At 32.0% G+C, this 27419-nt stretch overlaps 2 protein-coding genes across 2 annotated transcripts; one reads left to right on the top strand and one right to left on the bottom strand.

Annotated features, from left to right (window-relative positions):
* Window positions 1–417: 417 nt before the first annotated feature.
* LOC139513518 (carbohydrate sulfotransferase 15-like) lies at window positions 418–11816 on the bottom strand. The gene is made up of 9 exons (XM_071302114.1): window positions 11704–11816; window positions 10316–10558; window positions 6734–6800; window positions 5112–5328; window positions 2887–3000; window positions 2213–2369; window positions 1895–2057; window positions 934–1084; window positions 418–640 (listed from the first exon to the last, which is right to left on the bottom strand). Exons 2-9 carry the CDS (start codon window positions 10456–10458, stop codon window positions 456–458), a joined length of 1197 nt encoding a protein of 398 aa, XP_071158215.1. The 5' UTR covers window positions 10459–10558; window positions 11704–11816; the 3' UTR covers window positions 418–455.
* LOC139513517 (uncharacterized) lies at window positions 11704–25515 on the top strand. Its single transcript, XM_071302113.1, has 7 exons — window positions 11704–12783; window positions 16354–16460; window positions 18111–18156; window positions 20166–20778; window positions 21514–21689; window positions 23238–23458; window positions 24993–25515. Exons 2-7 carry the CDS (start codon window positions 16372–16374, stop codon window positions 25225–25227), a joined length of 1380 nt encoding a protein of 459 aa, XP_071158214.1. The 5' UTR covers window positions 11704–12783; window positions 16354–16371; the 3' UTR covers window positions 25228–25515.
* Window positions 25516–27419: the final 1904 nt, after the last annotated feature.

Raw genomic sequence — 27419 nt, 5'->3', positions numbered from 1 at the left:
AAAGTATCAAAAAGGAACATCAATAGTTGACATGTTTTTTCTCACTTGCTTAAACATCGCGTAATTTAATCTCTCCATTGTTAATTGGTCTATAGTAAACCGTCCCCATGCATGAACAAGTAGTTTTCGTTGTTTAACGTCCAGGGAAAACTATTTGACGTATATTCAGAATTAATTCAGAATTAACTGTGTTCTGTGTTTCAGTTGTGTTTTATTTCCTTATTCAGGGTACTAGCTTCTTCAATAAATATAAATAAATAAAATAATAATTTACGCATTCACTAATTCCTTCTCAATAAAAGAAAACGTTCATATTTTGCCTGACGACTGAAAACTGTAATCAGCAGAAATAAAAACATTAAAGTCAGTTCTTGATAGTCAACTAGACTGTAACACATTATAAAACTAGAAGTCACCTTGAGATCGCGATTAAAACTTTACTAAATATGATATGATCATGTCCAATCAAAACTACTACTATTTAACAGATTAAGTAAAAGTTTGTTATAAGGTCTAAAGAATTCTTGTAACTTGCTGACAGTTGAACTGTTAAGTGAACTTAGACGAATTTGTCGACCTCGGTTTTTGGCTTGTTTTGTGACCATTCCACTGTTTATCATTTCTTCTTCAGTAAGTGTGCCTACAATATATCAACATGAATCTCTATTTTTGTTAAAGTCATATTACTATAAACTGGTTGATAAATTACTCGACACTGACTAGAACTAAGGTATTCTCAAAATTTCTTTCTTTTACGCATTCGATACATTTTGATAAAAGCTTTGTTTGAATAGTCCCGGTGACTTGTATAATAATATACACTAACACATGAGCCTCTCTTTCAAAAAAGTTTTCCTACTTTTTCCTTCCACAAGGTCTTACTTTCATGAAAACATATTATTTATTTATTTGTTGTCTTAAAATGATACTTACTTAATTCCAAAAATTTGAATATTCGGTTCAAAGTTTTGGTTTTGTTGTTCTTGTAGTCTTCAAAGTTAATTATCATAAACTGTTCTCTAGGGAAAGCCCGAAACCACTCCTTGATAAAATAATAGTATAAGCCAGGAAGTATATGGTCTACCTGAGGATAAAGTCGTTTAAATATTGAATATCATGACATGAAAGAAAACAATGATTCTTAAACAGAGTCAACAAATTTCTAGAGTTCAAAGCCGCTTACAAACACACATACTCACTGTAGAACGTTAATAAAGGTATTAAAAACATATTTTGTGTACACTATTCTATTTGACGGCATTTTGTTCAAGGTTATGGTTGTTTTTCTGAAATGTCTTAACATATCATCCTTTTTTCAGATTTTGTATTTAACTTGTGTGATAAATCACATTGATTCGTTCAGTGTATATTCATTTGTTTGTGTTAGTATGTCTTTTGATGAGTTATTTGATTTGGTATTCTAAAGTGTGTCTTTCTATGTTGTGATGTTGCACTATTGATTCAGATAAGGGTGAAGGTTGGTACCTATTGAAATGGTTAAATCCGCTGCATTTGTTTGCAGCTATCGTAAGTCAGGAACCTGATGTTCAGTGGTTGTTGTTTGTTAATTTGGTTCATAAGTGTAGATTTCGTTTCTCGTTTTTTATATAAATTAGACTGTTGGTTTTCCTGTTTGAATGGTTTAACACTAGTCATTCCGTGGGGCCCTTTATTGCTTGCTCTTTGGTGTAAACCAAGACTCCATGTTGAAGACGGTACTTTGAACTATAATTGTTCAAGTTACTTAAAACAATAGTGACTTGGTTGGAGAGTTGTCTCAATGGCCCTCATACCACATCTTTTTATATCCATCTAAATTTTTTGTCAAAATGTGGGTGTTACAGAGCACGGGGATAACTATACCAGCAGTGGCAATACACAACAAATCAAATACCTGCTTACGAAATGGCATTATCAAGGTATCGTTCAATATACAATCAACCTCAGTCTTTACTTTAAAGCAATCCTTTATTAGGCGTAGTCCTCCTAGAAATGCTTTGTCAAAAGCTTCTACTGGTTTCTTTGGTGAATGACTATAAAAATAACTTGAACGTGACCTGTAAAACAAACCGATTTTGGCCAATGATTCAAATAACTCATTTCAATAATTTTATAAGTGTAAATATGAATTTTTCCAATTATTCTAATGGAGTGATATATCTTGATGAAATACATGTCTAAAAAATATAGTGAAAAAAGTCATTAAACATACCTATCGACTGGTTCACGTAATACAATTATAAGTTTTACATTCGGAATAATGTGCCGTACAAGATCAGGTAACAGTACAATAGGCTTAGTTTTGTTTTTATTCTGTGGGTAAAGTTTCCACGTGTAAAGGCGCCATAGATATGCTGGTGTGGCCTCACCTAATAAGATAAAGAAAATATATGTATTCAAAGACTTTCTTTTGTTGTATTGTGTCATTTTCCTGTGTTTGTTTATCTGATAATACCAATACCCAATAAATAGTCACTATTAAACACGCTAACCACAAGTATAAAAAGCTAAATTCATATAAATTATGGCATGATAACTCAAAACGGAAGTTGAGTAGTGTAGTAAGTCTTGTTTTGTTGTCTTCTATGGCATTTGGTCTCTGGTGAAGAGTTGTCTCATTGGCAATCTTAACAAATAGTCTTTTTATTTTGATTATTCCGTAAATTTAAAGTAATGAACAATTTTTTTAAATGCCCAAGGCTATTTTTTTGGGTAGAATTAGGAAAGGTACCATTCACAGCGAAGGTATTCCCCCTCCTCCAAATAAGATTATGTTAATAGAGATCTTTTTAAAAAGCTAACTGTACGAACGGTATTTGTATCTCAGCATGAATAAATAACATGCTTAACCTTGAGTCTGTACATATTCAAAATATTTACCATTACCTGTAATGAAACTAGTGTTTCCTTTCTTTATTTTAGTGGAAAGACTTGAAAACATATTTCTATAGTCCTTGAAGGTCAAATATTGTCGTGGTTCAAAATCATCCAGTTTATGACCTGAAATTATATTTCATGAGAAAAACATTCAATTCTTTCTTAATCAACTAGTTTACACCTTGGAGTTTTTATTTCAAAGATCTGATGCAGATGTCTTGAAAGTATTCATCTGCTACCAAGCAATGCACGAAAAACAAGCATTCGAGACCTGGAATGATTTCTATTTAGACAACTAGCTAAATGCCATCAGCAATGAGGAAAGCACTATACCGTACAGCAAGTTTAACACTTATAAATCAATTTTACTCTGAAACAGTCATTTTGATCTTGACCGGTCCAACGATTTACAGACACGAACAGAAAAGGACCAAAAAGGACAAACAAAGAACAAAAAAGAACAGAGAAACACCAGAAAAGAGCATAACATACATTTATTTTCATAGTTACATACACACGAAATTTTGATATTGTTAACAATGCCTCGTAATGAATGAACACATACTCTAACTTAGATTGAACATTTTATAGGGATATATGGACACCAAAAAAAGAAGACAGTATATCTTGGTTTATGGTAAAACAAATATTTACATACAATCAGTAATAATTCGTACACTGTACAATATAAATCACTACTGTTATACACCACAAAACAAAGTATTTCTTTTGATGAAATACAATAACCATTTTGATGAAACAATGTTGTTGTTTTTAAATAAAACTAGCTATTAGTGATTAAATACTGATTTCTCTCTCTATCTGCGTTTTTTGTCTCATTTTAAGACTTCTACAAGTGTGGACACAGATCAGTGTGGATAACATATTCGGACGTTTGACATTGTTTTCTGACACAATAGAGTTTTATGTTTTATGTTTTTTCTATGTTAAATTGTGTTTCATAGTGACAAATAACATGGACCAAACACTAAACAATAGCAATGTCGTTTATTTTAATATTTATTTTTGATGTTCAAGACTGTCACGGAGGAGACACTTATTGCATACATTATCAATAATTGTCATAAAAATGTTCCACATCTTATATTTTCGATAGCAGCAAAACTCAAAATAAGAAAGATGCATTACAGAATTGGTTGAGGCAACAAGGAAGATCTGTTAATATCAATGACAGGAAGAAGATCAGATTGGAGGGACAAACAATTCTAACAGATTGCGAAACAGAAGATGAAATATGCAGCTTTTTTTTTGTGTAACTTATTCATTACGGTAAATAAAGTACTGTATACACAATTCGCTTGCGGTCAATTCAGTTTTATTTAGTAATTGTTCAGAAGATTCAGTCAATAGTTGATGTGTACTTGTACTACTGTCGACTGAAAACTGTGGACATATACTGCCATTGGTTGAACTGTACTGAATTTATCGCGGTGAATAAGTCTGAAAATTAATTTAAAGATTGACTATGACATAATGATTTATTGTTCAGTCTTTTTTAAAAGCAGTTCAGGTCAAAGTTATCGTTTCAGATCAAAAATGATTTACAAGTGTAACAAAGATTACAAAGGACACAAGATACAAAAGGTCCAACATGTCAAAAGAAAAATACAACGGTTAATATGATATTTGTTTGAGATCTTTGTCTGTAAATAATATCAAAGAGTACAAAAGTCGGAAATTTACATACATATATATCAATTATATAAGGAAAAACATAAAAGGAAAGAGAAATTTATATCGTTCTACCTGCTTCATATATGCATAAGTATTTGTTTATACATATCCCATCATTACGCTAAACGTTTCATTTTAAGTTTTTCACTTATAGCTTTTTGTATGAACGTTGATGGACGTAGATGACAGTTTTAATATATAATTATATAAAAAGCTGTATAAATGTTGTTGAAGGTCATAATATGTCTTTGTTGTTGAAGGTCATAATATGTCTTTGTTGTTGAAGGTCACAATATGTCTTTGTTGTTGAAGGTCATAATATGTCTTTGTTTTGATTTGTTTGTGTTGTACGGATCTGGTCATTTCACAAACATTTCACACATAAGGCTTATAAATCTGTTAGTGCCTGATAAATCATATATTTGTACTAAAATCGCTATTATTAATTATATGTTTGTGTGTCTCCTTTTCAATTTCCCTAATAATTAATTATCCTAAATTGATTCTGCGAATTAAAGAGTTAAAAATTAATAAAGTACCGTAATGAAAAGCATCAAAGAAATGCGTTTCTTTTACCATATCTCCATATCTGTCTCTTGGTGGTATTATATTCACATGTTTGATCATCGCCCTAAAAAGATCTGTTGTTCCACATTTTTGCATGCCAATGATCATGAAGTATGGTAAACATGCCAAATCGTCAACTTTTGGGTTCCAGCAAGGATTTTTGTACTGTTCGTCAAAGTTAATCTTTTTCTGAAAATAAAGTATTGTGATCATAAGTTTATTTGAACGGTGCACTAAATATTGACAATAATTTTGTTTATTAATCGTCTGGACAGGTATACGGCTACTTAATTTTGAAAGGAGTAGCGTCAATAAGGCCCTGATTTGGCTCAAATATTACTGCAAACTAAAAATTTATTAAAATCAAACATATTGATTAATGTGTTCAAACTTGACTACGGTACATATCTCCATATGAAATTCATGAAATAAAAGCAAGTTACCATGGAAACAAATCATGACTAAATTTGCATAATTTGTCAAATTTCTTGATTTTCCTTGTTTTTCATGAAATTTAAGTATATTTTAGATTGGAAAAGTATGTGCGCACCCAAGTAACTACTTTATATTTGGTGAAATTATGTCAATAGTTATAATTAAGCTTCTGTTTTAATGTTTCTTTGCTGTGCGCGGTGTTTCCAAAAAAGAAATATAGATGGAAAACTGCATACATTTTGTACTTTTTGTAAAATCAATACAAAACATTATCAAAGCATTAAGGCTTCAGACGTCTATTATTAAGGTAAAAAAAAATGCGAACCGCAGAAACAAACTCCTTTCGTGATTTTCGTATCAATATTCTAATTTTATATGAACGCAGCTGACGGGCCAAAAAAACTTCACATTGTGTCGAGAGGCTGATATTTTACGATATCTATACGAAGGTTATATCCATTTGACGTGGTTCGGTTCTTATACATTATCCCGTCATTGTGTTATTGTGTTATGGTAAATTTTGCATTGTCATCGTTTTTTTTCTGATGTGCTTTGTCTAAATGCCTTTTTGTTTTTTTTTTGTTCAAATATTTGTTTCTTTAGTGATTAAGGCTATAACACAATGTTTACTGCTGAACCGCTATTTTTGACATTTTTACCTAATATGTCGGTTTGTTTGTTCACACATTTTTGTCAATATAATGGAATTTTATGCTACTGTCACACAGATTAGGATCAATGAGCGGATTAGCTAGCTATAAAACTAGGTTCAATCCAACATTTTTTTTTTACATCTGATAACGCCTATACCAAGTCAGAAATATGACAGTTGTTATCTATTCGTTTAATGTGATTGAGCTTTTGATTTTTGCCATTGTAAAGGGTTTTACGTTTGAATTTTCCTCGGAGTTCGGTATTTTTGTTATTTTATTTTTTTCAAGATAGTGTTCATTTTTTTACTTAACAAGGTTTCATTGATGACTTTCCAGATAAATTATGCTATCCAAATACAAGTTAGATATGGATCTTATATCTTTTTAAATCTAATACTCTTCGCATTAGTTTTCAATGTTTCAGTTTCTCATGCACCCGAATATTACTACCTTAAATCTCCTGTTTTACTACATTTAGATAAGTAGAACACTAAGAAACCACATACCATACACATAAGATCCTCTGTGTTTTCGTGAAAACCAGTAGGACACATTCTTTGATGCAGTTCTTGGCTGAAATGATATACAATAAACAACTTCAGCATTTAGATAAACTCATCATAAATATCATAATTGAAATTTTGTACCAGACGCGCGTGTCGTCTACAAACGAATCATCAGTGACGCTAAAATCCCCCAAAAAGGCGAAATGGCCAAATAAAGTACGAAATTGAAAAGCATTGAGGACCAAACATTCCAAAAAGATTTGTCAAATACAGCTAAGGTAATCTATTTCTGAGGTAGAAAAGCATAAGAATTTCAAAAATGTTAAGTTTTGTAAACAATTAATTTATAATTTTGACCATATCAATGATTATTCATGTCAACACAGAAGTGCTGACTTCTGAGCTAGTGATACCCTCGGGGAACAAAAACTCCACCAGCAGTGGCATCGACCCAGTGGTTGTAAATAAACTCCTCATAGATACCAGGATTTAAATTTTATATTTTCGCCAGACGTACGTTTCTTCTACAAAAGACTCATCAGTGACGCTCGAATCCAAAAAAAGTTTAAAAGGCTAAAAAAAGTACGAAGTTGAAAAGCATTGAAGACTAAAAACACCCAAAGGTTTTGCAAAATACAGCTAAGGTAATCTATTCATACAGCTAACTTAAGGTAATCTATTCCAGAGAAAGAAAAGCCATAGTATTTTAAAAATGTTATGTTTTGTAAACAATTAATTATCAATTTTGACCATATCAATGATAATTCATGTCAACACAGAAGTGCTGACTACGGGGCTGGTGATACCCGCGGGGAATAAAAACTCTACCAACAGTGGCATCAACCCAGTGGTTGTAAATAAACTCATCATAGATACCAGGATTTAAATTTTGTATTTGCGCCAAATGCGTGTTTCGTCTACAAAAGACTCATCAGTGACGTTCTAATCCATTAAAGTTTGAAAGGCCAAATAAAGTTGGAAGTTGAAGAGCAGTGAACATTTTGTCAAATACAGCTACGGTAATCTTTTTCTGACATGGAAAAGCCTTAGTATTTCCAAAATTTTAAGTTTTGTTAACAGTTAATTTATAATTTCTGACGTGACACGAGTGATGACTAGTATTTATTTGTTGACAACATTTTAAAAAATTTTGGTAACTGATTTCTAAGGCAAAAACGTTACGCACGCTGTTCCTACAACCCCTAGTATTTGTAACACAATCTTCGAAATTTCCTCCGCAAAACAAAATAAAAATGTTAGCAAACACGAACCACTATAAAACAAATTCAATATATGTTTTAAATTATGTTTTTATAGCTCTTGATCATATACTAAGTAATATCTAGTATATTTGAGGATTAAAATAACAAAGCTATGTGAAAAAAACGGATGTCCAACGTTACATTTATGAAAAACTGTTTTGACTCTTATGTATAGTGATCATATTTCTTATTCTCTGATCTTCCGGAAACTTGGCAGGAACAACGGTATGTGTCGGTTCTTTGTGGCGTTAAAGCCGTTATTTTGCCAAATTTCATTTGACTCGGTGGCCGCATATTAAGCTTGAATAAGAAAAATGTCCAACGACGTTTTTCGGTAACTTAACGACTGAAAGTGAATTTTATAAGTAGATATAGCGGAAAACGAATAAAAAGAGTAAGACAATAACAACATCTACCAAAAGTACAAATATGTACCTCATTGTTCGTGAGTTCAAATATTGCAGATTTTATAAAATCTTCTCTACACAGTCGTTTTTCAAGCGGTAGCCATTTTGTCCAAGTTGATATTTCATTTTTCAAAGCAGTTAACGCGTATTTTTTAACTGATATTTCAATAAGTTATTTATAATTGATCAAAACAAAAGTTAGATACACGAAGAGTACAAAATGCCAAAATTCTTTTCTTATTAACTATATATTTGGGTCTTTAAGGGATAAATTTTTTCAACACATTACAAAACGGTAGCCATTTTGTCCTAATGTCGAAAAACGTCGAAAAATCCGAAAAACTCTAATTTCCGACGTTACATATCCTAAAATTTCAATTAAATGTTCATGATAATTAAAACAAATCGTTTGGTGAAATTTGGAAAAAGATGTTGATGGCTGCCGAAAAAAAAGAATAGTGCATGTTGCTATATACATGTATAGACTCCGACCGGGACATAGATACGACACAGGTTAAATTTTGCAATTTTTATTGATCGTTTATAGCTTTTTTCGATTTATTTAAAAGAATCGTGAAAAGGGAAATTAAATCGCATTACATGAACTTCGTTCAACTTTTGCAAAGACAAATTGGAAACACCAAGACAATACTCTAAATGTAAAATGCGAATTTTAATTTATGTTGCGGAAGGACTTCGAAATATTTCTTTTAAAGTAGTCTCTTCAGTAAGGTGCATTCACCAATTATATTAAAAGACTTAATACAAGTCCACGGAATGTTTTACCTTGCAATTTGTCCTGCTATTCATGTTATAACTGAAAGTTATTCCTGTACTACATGTACTAGCGAAGCCGGAACTTTTCGTCAATATTAACTTGTGCATGAAATTGAGATAATTGAAAGACAAATCCAAAAACAGCGACGAAAACCGTTTCATTGAATTGATAAAACCCGGGATTATATTACCCGTTTTTACGGACAATTCAAGAGTAGATTACTTTATTTTAAAATGTATATCAGAAGTTAAACAATTTAAGCAAGCAATTTTAGAAGACTTGTAAAATAATTCTCAAGCCAAGATTTTTAAGAAATTGAAGGGTTGTATTTCGACAAATTATGTACCATGAAAAATACAATTCTATTCAAATTAATCAAGGTTAAAAATGTTTCGATTTACTTGCAGAGTGTCAGATATATGTGTATTGGGGTTGAATTCAGATTTAGAAATTTTACAATAAAAGATGATATGCACCATGAAAGTTAAACATCCTATGATAAAAGTTTTGCACATTATTTATGGAAACCGTAGACATGTACTTCCGTCCAATTTTTCCTTCCTACATTACTTGCGACAGTAAGCACTGCATTTTTAGGTGAAATAACTTAAAAGGTAAACATTATTAAATCGATTTCCACAACTTGAAGTAATTTATGATAAAATGATATCACAAAAAGAACAGAACCAGAATCAACCAACAACATATAAAAAAAACGAATAAAACTTGCAAAAATTAATCAAAGTCAAAAACCCTCTTTGACGCCGCATTTTTAGTGTAACGTCGTGTTGTAGGAACATCGTGCACAACGTTATAATATTTTTTTATTCCACTTTTTGTTTGACACATAAAAAACCATACGTCTTATAATTAAAAAAAAACGTGTTTCAATCGGTACATAATTTTTCATAAGAAAAATAAACAGAAAATATAAGTGAAGTCTTGATGCACTGTATCCCAAGAAATAAACATTTGTACATTAAAAAAAATGTGTATTAATTTTACAACTGATAATATTTTCAATAATAATTCTTATGCATATCTTCAAGTTAAATTACTGATTACAAAGATAAAAAAAAACTTATATAACTACACATGTAATAGTGAAGCTGTCATTTTAAATGCAGATGCTTACTTATTTGAACTCTTGTTAATGTTTTCCGCTAGAGATGTTAGATTCCCGCTGTCGTCCATGACTGACATTGTTGATGCCTTGTTGTTGCTGACGTTACTTACAAGGAAGACCGCAGATGTTGCATTCATACTGCTCTCCATCATAAATTTTAACGGTGATAATATTCCTTGTCTTGAAATAAATGGTAATTTCAAAGCATAACCGCTACCATTTGCAATCAGGAATTTGGATATAAACTTTGTGCTGCAATAGAATAGAAATACTCATGTCATGCTTTCTTTGACGTTGTCAGTTTTAGTTGACTGTTACATTTTAAACCTCTCTCAAAGTTGCACAAGAGATGGGATATTGCTCTATATTTACTTTTTCTTTAAAAAAAAATGTATATTTTGTATATAAATTATTTTTCGATTAACAGTATATCTAACAAACATATTTTCCTGAGTATCTTTTGAAAAATATCTTTCGCTTATTACAGAGGTAACACCGTATGGTTCCATATGTTTATGCATTGCAGGTTATATACAAAAAGGCTTTATAAAGGGTATGTTAACATCATTACCTTGTTTGTACCGTGTTAAATATATCGAACTTATAACTAGCATGTTAATAAATATCTATTGTCCTGGTTTTTGTTTTATATATACTAAAATGTGACTGTATGTTGTCTTCTCTTCCACTGTTTCGTTTCTAATAAAAAATATTCGGCTTTGAGCGTTCATGGTAAAGGTCAATCTAGAAAAGGGCTTCGGAAGAATGAAATTAATAACGTGTTGTTTTTAAATTTAGTTGTTTTGATACATAGCGTGTGCGTTGCTTCCGTTTTTCCTTCTAAAACCTGATTATATGTATACAATTGAACTCTTTATCTACTCCTTACAATTTAAAATAAGTATACCTCCTTATCTTAAAAAAATTAAAATCACAAAAATACTGAACTCCGAGGATAATTTAATCGGAAAGTCCCCAATCACATGGGAAAATCAAATGACAAAACTCATCTAAAACGAGTGGAAAACAACTGTCATATTCCTGACTTGGTACCGGCATTTTTCAAATGTAGCAAATGGTAAATGAACCTTGTTTCTGTGTTTTATAGCGTTAAACCTCTCACTTGTACGACAGTGTCATCAAATTCCGTTATAGTTACAACGATGCATGAACAAAACATACATAATAAACAAAATAGTCAAAATATGGGTACAGCAGTCATCACTGTGTTACAATTTTAAAAGAAACAATTTTACAAAAAAGCACAAAAGCACATACTGCAAAGTAAGACAAATCTATATAAACCTATTTATTAGTAGTACTGTAAAGATAATAGTATTTAAGGAATGATTGTAATATTTTTTCTGTTTAAAATGAAGGAATATAGAAAAAAATACCTTACAGTTGACGACAGACACGTTTGTATCAACCATATTGTTGTATAAACAGTAAATACTAGTGGTATGAAGATACGACATCGTTTTCTGTTTCTGTGAGAGTATGTCCAAAATTTCACCTAAAACAGGCACGGTTATCGATAATTGCAAAATATACACTACACCAATTATAATATACACCGCTTGTAAGAGTAAGAAAGGTTGTCATTCAAATATCCTTTTTTTGCTTGGTAGACTTACTATTGATGTTTTCTCATTATACTATTGGTGTCAAATTTTTACGTTGTTCACGACGTTCCTGTATGAGATCTACACAAGGATTTTGACAATGGTTCATTGGCATGAAATATACTATTGACTCTTTTCGAGTCGTGTTAACATATCTTAACCTACCCCCTCCCTCACACACTTGAAGATACAACTTATCATACGGTTCATCATTTTTTTCAACAACTAAGACTGATTAAATACTGCATTCAATTATTTAACAATAATAGCAATAATGATTTTCTTTTTGGAAAAACATCCAAATATGTCCTTATAAATCGTAAGATATCATTACAAAACATACCCGCATGATGAAAATTTTTACCTTTTCTATTAAAATAACTTGTGCATAATTAAAAATTAATCATAATTATATTGTTGTTAAACGGACGGCTGTTTCATCTGCAAAATCATAATTACATATTAATGGGCCGGATTCATACTATATTTGAAGTTCTACATACAATATATGTTATTAATTCGATTGATATGATTGAACTTTTGATTATGCCCTTGAATAATGACCTTCTGTTTGAATTTTCTTCACAGTTTGGTACTTTTGTTATTTCACTTTCTACATACAAAGTCAATCGTCTCTTACGAGTTACAAACATAGTAAACATCTGTTGGCATGGTCATTATATGTAACTTACATTCAAATAAGCATAATGTTACATTAATATATATATATATGCGTTTAACAGCACATTTCTACGTTACCTTTATTATAATTCATAAAACAAAGAAGAATGTACTCTTTCTTTTTCAGCGCTCCCGATAAAAGCGGATGTGATATCCCAACCTAAAACCAAGGTAGGATATATCTAATAATTATGTTTATCATATATTTAGTACTAAATACTGTACAGAAATTTTGTATATCTGATAAAGTTTTATTACTCCAGTCTGTCTCATCTACCCTGCATCGCATACCCGTATCGTTGCTTAACTCGCTATCGCACCCCTTTTGGAACATCTCGAGATTATTTTTGAAACACCTCGGTTGTTATCCACTTAAAATATATTGATGCAATTAAGTATTCATTACCGCATCGCTGTCAAATAAAAGACCAAAGATTATATATTTTGATCTTTTCCTGAGGCTTTGCTAGGTCTTGAATGTTACGTCATCAATATGTGGCGTCATATTTCGAATACGTCAAATTTTGACATATGACGTCCAGTTGCCGTAATTCCTGGCATGATTAGAAATGTAACCACATCAAATAAGAGTCAAATAAGAAGCAGCAGTCTGTTGGCGGAGGACCATTTAGGATAATTTAGTTTTGAGCGGGGTTGGGGGAGAGCTGAGCTAGCAAATTTGATGAGATCAGGGTATTTATTTCACTATGAAGGCGGCCAGATTTCTGATTTATGTTCAATCCGCCTTGTTCGCCTGGGCCAGAATATTTATTTTCTGATCATTCCCAAATTGACTTCAAATCTGCCCCTCTTCGCCAACCTCGGCATCAATTTTCACCTCAGAATCAAACGGTTGTCCGATTACATATCACGAATCTGATTTTGTTAAAAGTCGAAAGTTGATTTGAAATCATTGTGATATTAGTCACTTCATCAATAACATTTGGGATACTAGTATGCCAGCTGATGCACGCCTTCGGGTGCGGGATTTTATCGCTGGTTTCAAGACCCATTGTTGGCCTTCGGCTGTTATCTGCTTTTTGATCGGGTTGTTGTCTCTTTATTCCCAATTCAATTCTCAATTTTTACTATCCAAAATATTGAATGACAAATTATGTGTCTCCATATTCACACTGCTTATTTATGAAGTAAACGTTTATTTGATAAGACGTTTTGATATAACCGAATAGCTGTATCCTATATTGATTTGAATATAAACTATAAAATACGGATGGACCTTAAAGTCATTATGAGTTATCATTTGCATCTTTATATACATATCAATCTCGGAGAAAAGAACGTTATAGTTGTTTCGTGATAAAATAAAGAATATTGGTTGCCATTTGAATATATCAAATATTGTGTTTACTGTATGGGGCAGCACTAGGGTAATTCTGGTTCGAGAATAAGTCTTAATTAACATACTACGTTAATGCAAAAGCTCTGTTTTTGGATAACATGGCAAGCAGAATACTAACACAATTTTTTTAAGAATACGATCGCTTTCATGAATTGGTTGATTAAAACGATGTGTTTCTGTCACAAATAATTAAAATGATATTTTTTTTCTGTCTTAGTTGTCAGCCAGAATAGTTTTCTATTCCTTAGTATTACATTTCGGCTGAGTATGGATGGTAATAATTCAACAGTAACTCTCTCAATTATTTTTTGTGTCTTGAGTTGTATGATGTGTCTTGATTATGAGATTTGAACATCGATATGCTACATTTGTCTCTAATAACACTTAAACAATCCGAACTTTTCTGATTGGGTTCCATTAATATATCCCCCAGAACTAGAGATTAAAGAAACAACAGACACGGCTTCCTCCGCCTCATTTTTAGACTTATATCTCGAATTTGACTTACACAGTCATCTCAGTACCAGAATCTATGACAAACGAGACGATTTTAATTTTGAAATCATAAATTTCCCCCACCTTAGTAGCAATATACCATCTTCACCTGCATATGGGATATATATTTCCCAACTTATTCGATATTCAAGAGCTTGCAGCTCCTACTCAGACTTTGTAATACGTCATCAGTGTCTGAGTAGAAAGTTGATGAAACAGGGGTATGTCAAAGAACGTCTCGTTCTTTTTCTAAAAAAATTCATCGGAAGGTACCAAGACCTTGTTGATAAATATTCCGTATCAACTTCTCAAATAATACACGATGGTCTTGATGTATAGATTCTTCGTACTGATGTTGTTTATCATCTTAACAGCGTATTTTATAGTTCTTTCATTTGTCTTTGTTCTATTATTAATATTACTTTTACTGTTGAATGGTTTTATGTGATATCCGTTTCACGTGGCTCGGTACTTATACATCTCGTCAATGTGTTTGTATTGGCTTTCATTTTTTTGTGGTTTGTTTTGTTTTTGCGACTTTTTGTATTTCTTTTGTTCTTATAACGTGACTCTGTACTTTAAAAGATCCCGTCAGTATGATATTGTTCTATTATATGTCATTATGATATATTTCTATTATGAATTACAATATACGTTGAACCACAAACGTCAAAATCATTCAGTCGCGTAGTGGAATTAACTATTTTTGGATTCTTATAAATTCTAAATATAACTTTTGGACTAGTTTAAATCTCGGTCTATTTCTTAAATTTATTCTTACATACTTTTGATTTTTTAACCCTGTATGCTAACATTCCCATGAAAATTTTAAAATTGTTTGTACGCACATTGAACGACAAATTTATGTGACGTATAAAATTTTCTGACGTCAGACACTCAATAAATGTGTTCGTAGATAGTAGATGTTTTTGTGTTCTGTTAAATTGTTCCTTTTAAAATTGTTAAACGATGATGACTGATGTACCCATATTTTGACCATTATATTTATTGTGTCTGTTTATTTAACGCATCAATGTAAAATTATCGGAAATTGATGAGACTGTCATTAAAAAGAGAGGGTTAGCGCTATAGAACCAGGTTTAATCCACCATTTTCTACATTTGAAAATGCCTGTACCAAGTCAGGAATATGACAGTTTTTGTCCATTCGTTTTTGATGCGTTTTGTTATTTGATTTTGCCATGTGATTATGGACTTTCCCAATTGATCTTCCTCTAAGTTCAGTATTTTTGTGATTTTACTTTTTACACTTATGCACACTAAGTTGTTAATGGGTAATTCGATCATTTTATCTAGTTATCAAAGGTACCAGGATTATAATTTAATACAACAGACGCGCGTTTTGTCTACATAAGACTCACCAGTGACGCTCAGATCAAAATAGTTATAAAGCCAGACAAGTACACAATTGAAGAGCATTAAGGACCCAAAATTCCAAAAAGTTGTGCCAAATCTGGCTAAGGCAATCTATTCCTGGGATAAGTAAATCCTTAGTTATCTTTCGTCCCTCTTTTAGATTACATTAGTTTTTGTTCTCAATTACATCACTAATGGATGTTTAATTTAGATGTGATAAAAAGGTGAGAATTTTTTTTATAAGAAATTAAGGAATCATTTCAAATTTGACTAAACACGGGTCCCAAAATAGTTAAAGTATTTACAACTGAAGTTTCCAATAGTTTATCAAATTTGTTAACTCCTAAATTTTATTTTGTCAGTTTTTTTTTTATATATATATATATATAAGTTATTCCTTAACCAAGCAATTAGTCAATTGTAAAATTTGACACACATCTGTAACACACGAAAGTCAGAATAATTGTAGGGATATTTTTTATGATTTTGAATTTATTCTTTTTTCTTCAGAAAAACAGCTGTACACCCATGTCACGATGGATAACTCTATGGTCGTTTTTTGTTTCCGTTATGGTTCTTGGTTTACTGTCGCTCCTGTATAATTTAAACACATCTCTGTAAGTAAGGTAAACTGCATTGCCTTTCTTGATTTTCATTCTTGTGCATGTACTGGCTGCTAGGAGATCCATAGTGACTGAACTGTCATAGTCATTTCAGTAAAAATAATCATGAATAGGGGAAAAACAGGTCTAAAAAGTAAAATAACAAATATACCAAACTCCAAGGGAAATTCCAATAGGAAAGTCCCTCATCAAATGGCCAAATCAAAAGCCAAACACATCAAATGAATGGAAAACAACTGTTACATACATGTCTTGGTACAGGCATTTCTTTGTACAATTTTAATTGTATGACAGTAGCATGCAATTTCATTATATTGGCAACAATTTGTGAACAAAACATCCAGGTATAATAGGTAGAAATGTCAACAGTGGGGGTGCAACAGTCAACATAATGTTATAAACTTAATCCATATAATAACCAATACATATATATACTAAGAAAAACTTAATGGCAAACAGACAAAACACATAAGAAAATATGAGAGACAAGAATACCAAAAATGACCACAGCACAACAACACATCGGGATTCACAAGTATCGAGCCACGCATGAAGGATATTACAGCCAAGTAACACTTAAAGTAAAATTAAGGCAAACATCAAGAAAAGCCACAAGCGATCTGTTCCGAGGTTAACAGTAAGTCTTATTGTCAAATTCGTAAAAGAACGGCAAAGTATATGTATAATCACCTGATATCAATATGCCACAAATACTACTCCAAACTATTGTAGTTCATAATCACGCGTAATTTTTTTACAAAGAGTGAATCAACAAAGTCTAGCATCCAATTCAGAGATTTAAGGTCGTTTGATTTTACTGCAAAACGTGAGTGATGTTTTGTATACTAAGTATTCACTTTCAACCCAAAGGCAAATGTAATTGATGTGCTACTAAATTCAGAATGTGCCAAAATAGTTTGATAAATGACAAATATTCAAATCAACAAAACTTCAAGTAGGCTTTTGCTCACAACTAACTTAGGCTTTCGCTTTTGTAACAGTAAAACCTATAAAAGAGAGGAGATAGAAACATAAGGGAAATTAACACTCTGTGGAATGTATTCATAGTTCTCCCCACAAAAATCACATTTACTCATATTTATTTCTCTTTGAAAATAGTGCAGCGAATATAACCCTCAAACAGATGTTTAGAAATTCGAAAAAAAAAAACATGAAATTTCAAGCTTGTGGATATTACACATCAATGCCTTCTCCATTCGACCAAAAAGACAAACAGCAGTACACAAAAAAAAAAGAAAAAAAAAAAGAAAAAAACTTTACTCCCACCAAAAACCGGGGGTGATATCAAGTGTTACGAAAGGATAATACTATCCTGCTAAACATTTGACACCTGTCGTGTTACTCTTATTATATATGTTGACACATATACCAAGTGATAAGATATCACGCAAAAACGGATGACTCTTGTCTGACCCGAGGACATCTCAAATTTTATTAACACATATTTCCTGTAAATTTTCTAAGCTTTAAACTTAACCAAATATTTAGTACAGTTTAAGAACTGTTTTTGTTGTCGTTTAACTTGGGATGCTGCAAATAATATGTACAATTGATCACTCGAGAAGTTGTAGTCATTTGTTGGAAGATACTGACGGATGAAGAATAATTTTAGAAAATTTAAAGTTTCAGCACTGTATTCCACCAGCAGATAGGAAACTCTACGTTGTTGGTAGGTTTAGTAACAATGATGACTACAATTGTATGACAATGAACTAATCTAATGATAGAGCAGTCTGAATTACTATTAAAATTATAGGAGTAATTGTAGAGTATGGAAGAGTTAAGAAATCATGCTGAGTCAATTTGTCTGTAGTCAAATTTAGTCAAATGAATATATTCCAGGAGAAGAAAATAAAGGAATCAGTAGTATACCGCTGTTCGGTGTTATAAAGTGTAACGTAGACAAAAGTCCTAATCAAAATTCTCAAGTGAGTTAACCACAATGAGCAACTGAATTAATAAACTAGAGGCTCTAAAGAGCCTGTGTCGCCCACCTTGGTCTATGTGAATATTAAACAAAGAACACAGATGGATTCAAGACAAAATTGTGGTTTGGTGATGGTGATGTATTTGTAGATCTTACTTTACTGAACATTCTTGGTGCTTACAATTATCTCTATTTATAATGAACTTGGCCCAGTAGTTACAGTGGAAAATGTTAATAAAATTTTACAAATTTTGTGAAAATTGTTAAAAAAAATGACTTTATAAAGGGCAATAACTGCTTAGGGGGTCAATTGACCATTTTGGTCATTATGACCTCTTTTTAGGTCTTACTTTGCTGTACATTATTGCTGTTTATAGTTTATCTCTATCTATAATAACATTCAAGATAATAACCAAAAACAGCAAAATGTCCTTAAAATAACCAATTCAGGGGCAGCAACCTAACAAAGGGTTGTCCGATTGGTTTATAAATTTCAGGGCAGATAGATCTTGACCTGATTAACAATTTTACACAGTCAGATTTGATCTAAATGCTTTGGTTTTTGAGTTATAACCCAAAAACTGCATTTTACCCCTATGTTCTATTTTGAGACGTGGCGGCAATCTTGGTTGGTAGGCCGGACACATATTTTAAACTAGATACTCCAAAGATGATTGTCGCCAAGTTTGGATTAATTTGGCCCAGTTGTTTCAGAGAAGAAGATTTTTGTAAAAGATTACTAAGATTTACGGAGCATGGTTAAAAATTGACTATAAAGGGCAATAACTCCTAAAGGTGTCAACTGACCATTTATTTGTAAATCGTACTTGCTGAACATTATTGCTGTTTACAGTTTATCTCTATCTATAATTATGTTCAAGATAATAACCAAAAACAGCAAAATTTCCTTAAAATTACCAATTCAGGGGCAGCAACCCAACAACAGGTTGTCCGATTCATCTGAAAATTTCAGGGCTGATAGATCTTGACCTGATAAACATTTTTACCCATGTCAGATTTGCTCTAAATGCTTTGGTTTTTTAGTTATAAGCCAAAAACTGCATTTTACCCCTATGTTCTGTTTTTAGACGTGGTGGCCATCTTGGTTAGTAGGCCGGGTCACCGGACACATTTTTTAAACTAGATACCCCAATGATAATTGTGGCTAAGTTTGGTTTAATTTGGCCCAGTAGTTTCAGGGGAGAAGATTTTTGTAAAAGTTAACGACGCCGGACGACGATGGACGCAGGACGACGACGGACGACGGACGCCGGACGCAAAGTGATGGGAAAAGCTCATAAAAAAACAAACATAAAGAAAGACAACGGAACAAAATCCTTACACAACAGATGAATGAAAATTCCCCTTTAATCGCACAGATCTAATTGTATTAAGTTGGTTGATATAGTCGGGCATTAATTTTTTTTACCTTGTATGTACTTTCCAAATTTTAAAATTTTACTGGGATTTATTTTATGAATCCTTTTTTGTTTGCTAGTAAAGAAACGATAAGTCATATGGAAACAAATATGTAAAACAATTTGAACAACAACGGTCCTTAACATGCTGATGGTGTACTGATCGGATACGTGTTGCAATTCAGCTATCTCTGGTAACATTTCCTTGTTTTATGTTTTATTTCGTATTATACATCTTTGGTTTCCAAAACTATTGTCTTTTGATTGGATCATTAGAGTGACACATGCATGTTATTTTGACTCTAGCTTGTTTTTTTGTTTTTTTAATTTCAGGTGCAAAATACAAATGAGAATACTGTCAGAAATTCGACATTTACAAAAACCCTACCATTTGTGAAATCACCAGGACTACGCTTATATCTTTATTCAGCTTTTATAATTAATGATAATGATCAGCAACATATTTCTGCATTAGCTTGGGTGCATAAGTCACTAAAATCAACGAAAATGAAATGCTGTTTATCCCTTGAAGACACAACTACATTAATGGTGCCTGCTACACAAATTCATCCATGGTACGTTACCGAAGGACCTTCATTAATAATCGTGATGTACTCATGTAAAATCTATGAAGAAATTACTTCTATCAGAGGTGTATCTATCAGTTTGAATAATGTTACCTGTTCTTCGAATGATATTAACTCTGTGAAACCAATTACATTAGAGACAAAGCAAAATTCAAACATAGCATTATGTGGAAAACTTGTCTATGGGTCAAAAGATGGTAATTTCCTGATAGAATGGTTTGAATTTTTGCGTTATATGGGAGTTAAAAAAGTTGTTATATATCCTTATAAACTAAATACGTATGCTGCTTCAGTGTTACGGTACTACGAGTCATTGGGCATAGTAGATGTTGTATCCGGATTCGATATGCCAGAAAAAGGTACTTATGGACTTAAAGATAGACTTTGTAAATTCGAACTTTCTTCGGCCTATTTAACTTTTTTGATTTATGATAAATCTTCTGTAGACGAAACGCTCGTTTGGTGTACACTCTGTTAATTCTTGGAACTATGATAAGTTTGTAGACAATGACAATGGGAAGTTATTGTAAGTAGTATGTTTTCCGGAATCAAAATTACTTAATATAAATTGCTTTCACTGATATAGTTTAGTATATTCATCCCTTCTAATATAAACTGTATATAGGCTTCAGTGTGTTATATAGCCTATCCGTTTGTCCTGTTGTAATATTATCTACCAATATCAACTGTATATAGTGTTCAGTATGTTTTATAGCCTGTCAGTTTGTCCTGCTGTAATGGTATCTACTAGTATCAACTGTATATAGCGTTCAGTGGGTTCTAAAGCATGTCAGTTTGTTCTGTTGTAATGTTATCTTTGCTATGATATCCAAGATTTTGAGGACATACATATAACTTCTATATTTACTATTCTAGTTATAAGTCGTACATCCTTATTTTGATTTCGAGTTTTTCAATTACTACACACAAATACAAATACCTTTCATGTGCAATTCGTATCATTGGCGGTATAAAAATACCTTATAAAAGAGGGAGGATATACAAAACGGGGAATCACAAATAATAAGTTCAAGTAAATCAAACATTAACAAAATCAGAAATGTTTATTTATATTTTGGAGTTTTATATTTCAGATTTAATTCCCCGAGAAGTTGGTGAAAAAATTTATCAGGTTTTTAATGACGAATTACTTATCTTGAAGGACTGCTTGATACGTCTTTGGAACTACAAATATATAGCAGTTCATGATACAGACGAATTTATGATACCATACAACGTTGGAGTCAACGGATCTTGGATAAACTTCTTTGTATGTATGACAAATTAAACTTAAACAGAAAATTTATAAAAATTACCATATAATTGATAATCTTGTCAACACCGTAGTGCTGACTACTAGGCTGATGATATCATCGGGGACGAAACGTCCACAAGCAGTGGCATCGACCCAGTGGTGTAAATAGCTATCAAAGGTTCCAGGATTATAATTTAATACGACCGACGCGGGTTACATTCATTCCTTAAAGACATATTTTCGGTCTCTATATAATACAATGCATTAAAAACAATACAATTATCAATTAAAAACCGATTGTTCAGAGAACAATTGAAGGCCTTTTCATATCAATTCTATAAACGATTGACGAGAAAATATTTTCGGTTTATTCAAAGTTTCCATTAACATAGCACAGCATAGGTTTTTTCATACTGATTCAATAAATAAATGTTTCTAAATATTTTTGCATGAAATGAGGGAGATAATGCCAACTTTCAGTTTAAAAAAATGTCACTTCCGGTCTAACATGATAGCTTTAATTGGATTAAAAAAAATATTGTCTTTATATACTTTTGCCTGTAATAAGGGAGATATTAGGTTCTTCCGGTTTAATGAAATTCATTTGCGGTTTCAAATGATAGGTTTAAGATGCATATTTAAAAACAATTTTTAGGGACTTTTCCTCGAAATAACTGCAAAATAAATTACTTTAAGTTAACTCAAGGTCACTTACGGTTGTTATTTTTCAAGGTCAACCAACAGTTTGCAAAAGACTCTATGGCTTTATCATGTACCAAGTTGGAGTAATAATCAATTAACTTAAATTGAATCATTTAAGGTCCAATAACTTTTATAAGATGTCATTGGATTGTTACAGACCAATCGATCATATCTTAATCATAATTAGGCAAACATTTTGCACTAGTTCCTTTATATATATCTATCTTTAAAAGTGACAGAGGAGATCAAGGAACAAGAAAAAGTCAAAATTTAGCATTTGACTTTTATCTTTGATCTTGACCTAGTTTTCTATTCTTTGAACCAATGACCTATAATTAATAGACCCTAAGTCTCTATCACTTATGGTCCAAGGACACAGTTATAGTTCTTTGGTTTACGAATATAGTCTCTAGTGTAAACAGTGTATAACTTGCATTTTTTATTTAGTACACTTTCCCAATTTATTTCTTGATATTAAATGCATGAAAAATTAAGAAGGGGATGTAATTACATGTTAAAAAAAATTGGGTGCTGAATCTTTATGTTAAGTAGTGATTTGGTCCAGTTCAAAAAGGTCAAATGTCATCACGTCTGAAGCTGTCAAACTGAATTTTACACCCCTTAACACAGAATTGTCGAGTTAGAGCTGGTAGAAGTTTCTATGATTTACAATTACAGCTGAATTAAAATTGAAATAATGTCTACACATAATTTCAAATACACAACTCATTATTTTCTTTCAAATCAAAATGAAAACAACACGTTATGTTAGTTATTAATGTTGGCCTATACAAAATGTACACGGATATAATTATTATAGCAATAAGGAATACAATCGATGGTGCTTTATTTCATTGATAGAACGAATACTTCAAAGCGAATATTGCCAGTATAGCCTTCAAAACATCATATCATATAACGTCTTGGAAACCAGCAAACAAATCAAGTCATTTAGCAATTGGACGACATATTGACGGCACATATCCAATATATGATAGGAGGAAAAACGTCTTTATGCCATCCCGGGTAAGCCCTGAATCTGTCAGCACCCATGATTTAGCGCCACATAAAGGCTATAAAAAGTAAGTACATAAAAACATGATGATTTTTTAAATTTTACTAAACTCATCATCTAATCCTTTATCATTTTCAACATCAATACAGTCAATTTGAGTCAAATGAAAAGACGACGTCGATGAAAGTTTACAAAAAAGAGTTCATTTATAACGATAGCTAGCCATACAACTTGAGCATCACTAGAACTGATAAAAATGTGCATTGGTATCCGCACCATGGGAGAAATCTATATTTTTGAATTTTTTTACGATTACACATTTTCGTTTGGATGAAATTATCATTTTCAGCATTAGTTATATTCGATTTAAACAAATACTATCGATTGATTAAATTAAGAGAAGATGTGGTGTGATTGCCAATGGGACAACTCTCCACCAGAGGCCAAACTGTAGTAAAATTTAATAACTAAGCAGTAATGTGAATTTCTGTTTTGATCAAACATTATTTAAATTATGTAGCAAGCTGTCACTCTTTTACAAAACTGATATAGTTTGTCTCAGTAAGTTAAATATGTGTATCACATTAAACTTCACTCCGTTTTTTCTACGTAAAACAGAGTACCCTTACTCATTAATTCCCTCTATCTGTATTACTCAAATGATAACAAAATACCTACTAAATCCATTTCCGACGTTCTTCCAGATGTATTTACAATGCTCATAAATATTTATATTATATAGGCTGGAGGTTTAGCTATACTAACCCACTATTTTCTTTGTCAAACGTCCGGAACAAGCCAAGAATATGACAGTTGTATTCGATTCGTACCCTTGGTTAATATAGCCTAGTTTGTGTTTTTTTCCCCGGTTTTCGGGACTTTGCTCTTTTAATATACCTTGGCGTTCGGTACTTTTGTTCTCCTTAAATAAAGGCAACAGTTTTCGACCACTATTCAAAATTCATAAATCGATTGAGAGAAATCCGGTTTAAACTCAAACTATAAGAGGTAAACAACAGAAGAACCGAAAGTCGGAAGTGCAACAAAAACAAACGTAAGTGCACCATACATAGAAAAGAACTACCTGCCATATTCCTGACTTGGTACAGGACAATTTATGAAAAAAAAGGATGTATGGAACCTGGTTTTATGGCTAACCAAAGCTCTCGCTATATTGTTATGTTATAAATACATCATAAATGACAATAGTTCTAGACGGGAATATTGTAAAACATAAACGAAAGAACACTGCGGACAGATAAATACATAATCAAATAGTACATTACAACATGTAAAACACAGAATAAAAACGAAAACCTTGTAACAATTTTCGACAGTGGACGAGGACTAGATTAGAATAGAATTATAGAATGCTCGTCACACGATTATATCAGCGCCACAAAAAGTGACGTATTTTTTGTGAAGCTTATTTTATCACCGGTAAATTTCTAGAATATAGAATTTAAATAAAGTTTATAATGTTCCCGATGAAAAGTATTCTAAAATAACTCGTCTCTTTTTGACGTAAATTAGCATCGTTTTTATGTTTGCCATAAATCAGATTCAAGTAGAAATTCAAATTGCGTTACTTTATTTTCTAGGTTGCATTGTCCTTCCAGTATTGCTTCAATTCATCATTTTCGGAAATGCAGACCTGAATGGTTGACCAGAAAAAACAGTTCTAAACCAATGCCTAAACTATGTGGTAATTCAAAATTCCCATGTTTTGAGTTTTGTACACAACGTTCAAATCTACTTGAAAGTGTTGCATTCACCATAGGAAAAAACGTACAAGCAGTCAAAAATCATTTACGTCATAACATAAACAATGATTAGGTATGTTCAATATTATCGGAACCTCATCATGGCTCTTGCATGCAAATATCATATGATATACATCGGGAGTATATTTTGATATATGAAAAAAGAGACATTAGTTTTATTGGTTATTCGTCACTTTACATCTTTAAAAATTCTTTTACTTTTTTACGAACGATTTAAGCTCGTTTTGAATGTTCTGTTGACCCTGTCCTGGATATACATTTTAAATGTATTGCATTTATAACAAGAAGTGGTTACCCTTAGGTCACAATGCTTGTTATTCATAAAAAAACTCATCATAGATACCAGGGTTAAAATTTTATATTTACGCCAGACGCGCATTTCGGCTTCAAAAGACTCTTCAGTGACGCTCGAATCTAAAAATGCATAAACAGCCAAAAAAAATACAATGTTGAAGAGCATTGAGGACCAAAAATTCCTAAAAGTTTTGCCAAATACAGCTAAGGTAATCTATTCCTGAGGTAGAAAAGCCTTAGTTTTTCAAAAATTCAAAATTTTGTTAACAGTTAATTTGTTATAATAAACATATCAATGATAACTCAAGTCAACACAGAAGTGCTGACTACTGGACTGGTGATACCCTCGGGGAAATAAAACTCCAACAGCAGTGGCATCGACCCAGTGGTTGCAAAATCAGCTTGAAACTTTAAAAGGTCAGCTTTATTGTCACACTAACTAAAATATTGAACAAGCTATTCATTAAACACCAAAATTCATTGAACCTTGATCGACTCAAATATATATCAGAGTTTAAATTTACTAAACGAATATGTGTCGACATACATCTAGTGCAGAACAATTGGTGCCTTCAATGTTTTAACTTCAACTGTGTTTATACCTCTGCTAGTGGACTGTTTGTCCCGGAGGATTTAACCAACACAGGAGCCAGAACTTCGGTACTGGCATGAAAAACGTAAATTATCTTAAATGAAGAAATCTCTCTCATACAAAGCACTAAATTATTTTGTCCTTTTTTGTTTTCAAGAAAATCGTATTTTCATTTGTTTCGAATTTTTCAAATTATTTGGCCTCGAGCATCATCGAAGAGACATTTGTTTTTGAAAAGCGTTTCTGGTGCAGGGAAAATGGTACCGGCAATGCCATTGATAGTAATCAAGCAGGCTTATCAGTAATCTAAATAATTTATCGTTATAAGGTCTTATAATCGGCTACTTTAACGCATGAAAGCGTAGTAAATGCAAAACGTGAATGAATCTTTAGGAATTACCTCCGAATTTACCTATCTCGATTACATTAAGCTTTCAAATGATTGGCCATCTCGTACGCAGAATACCAATCAAAATAAGATTTGTGACGCGTTTTTATCGTAACAATTAAGCCCATAGCGAGTGAGAGTACAGATCAAGGGACGGTTTTGACTCGGGTTAGTCTATAAGCATTATCGGTTAAAATCGACGCTGCAAAAAACTAAGTAGTTACCGTCATATATCATATACTGCTTGTAAATAAACTTACCATAGATACCAGGACTAAATTTTATATATACGCCAACCGCGCGCTTCGTCTTCAAAAGGCTCATCAGCGACGCTCGAATCGAAAATAGTTAAAAAGGCCAAATAAAGTACGAAGTTGAAGAGCATTGAGGACCAAAATTCCTAAAAGTTTTGTCTTATTTTATCACTAAATAATTTTTGCTGTCGAAACAATAATAGTCTGTACTCTGTCGAATGTGTTTTTCTCACTTTAGAGTTATTTCAAAGAATAAATCGGATGACATAGCAAAAACCCAACCCGTCTCGCTCCGTATTGAGTTTAAACGATTATCCCTTATTTTGTCATCTTATACATCAAAAATGAATTCACCAGTATTCAACATGGTGGCCATACTATTGTCTCTTATTCACTAGATGTAAGTTACATTTAAATCACTACAAACTATTCCTTCTATCGTATTTTTTTTTAATATAACATTTTTTCAAGACAGTTAGCAATTGACTAGGTGTCTGCAGTCTCCAATCTTACATTTTATTATTGATGCTTATGAGACAATCAGAGAAAATTACGCAAAATAACAAATAATGGCAACAGTAGTATACCGCTGTTCAGATTTCCTAAATCGTTTGAGAAAAAAAAAATCTGGGTTACAAACTAAAACTGAGGGAAGCACATTAAATATAAGAGGAGAACTACGACACAACAGAAACACGACATTGAAATGTAACACA

Source organism: Mytilus edulis, chromosome 2, assembly GCF_963676685.1.
Source record: "Mytilus edulis chromosome 2, xbMytEdul2.2, whole genome shotgun sequence".
NCBI classification, from domain to species: Eukaryota; Metazoa; Mollusca; class Bivalvia; order Mytilida; family Mytilidae; genus Mytilus; species Mytilus edulis.
The sequence above is the reverse complement of the archived record's forward strand: the minus strand, read 5'-3'. Positions and strand labels throughout refer to the sequence as shown.

What these genes read in the sequence shown, in the direction of transcription:
- LOC139513518 (XM_071302114.1), bottom strand. Translation starts at nt 10,458, where the DNA reads ATGATGGAGAGCAGTATGAATGCAACATCTGCGGTCTTCCTTGTAAGT. An exon ending in CTTTGATGCTTTTCATTACG is followed by an intron (nt 3,001 to 5,111) that starts GTACTTTATTAA and finishes ATATAATTTCAG; the next exon opens with GTCATAAACTGGATGATTTT. An exon ending in ATTCAAATTTTTGGAATTAA is followed by an intron (nt 641 to 933) that starts GTAAGTATCATT and finishes GATATATTGTAG; the next exon opens with GCACACTTACTGAAGAAGAA.
- LOC139513517 (XM_071302113.1), top strand. Translation starts at nt 16,372, where the DNA reads ATGTCACGATGGATAACTCTATGGTCGTTTTTTGTTTCCGTTATGGTT. An exon ending in TAGGAAACTCTACGTTGTTG is followed by an intron (nt 18,157 to 20,165) that starts GTAGGTTTAGTA and finishes TTTTAATTTCAG; the next exon opens with GTGCAAAATACAAATGAGAA. An exon ending in ATTCGATATGCCAGAAAAAG is followed by an intron (nt 20,779 to 21,513) that starts GTACTTATGGAC and finishes TTTATATTTCAG; the next exon opens with ATTTAATTCCCCGAGAAGTT.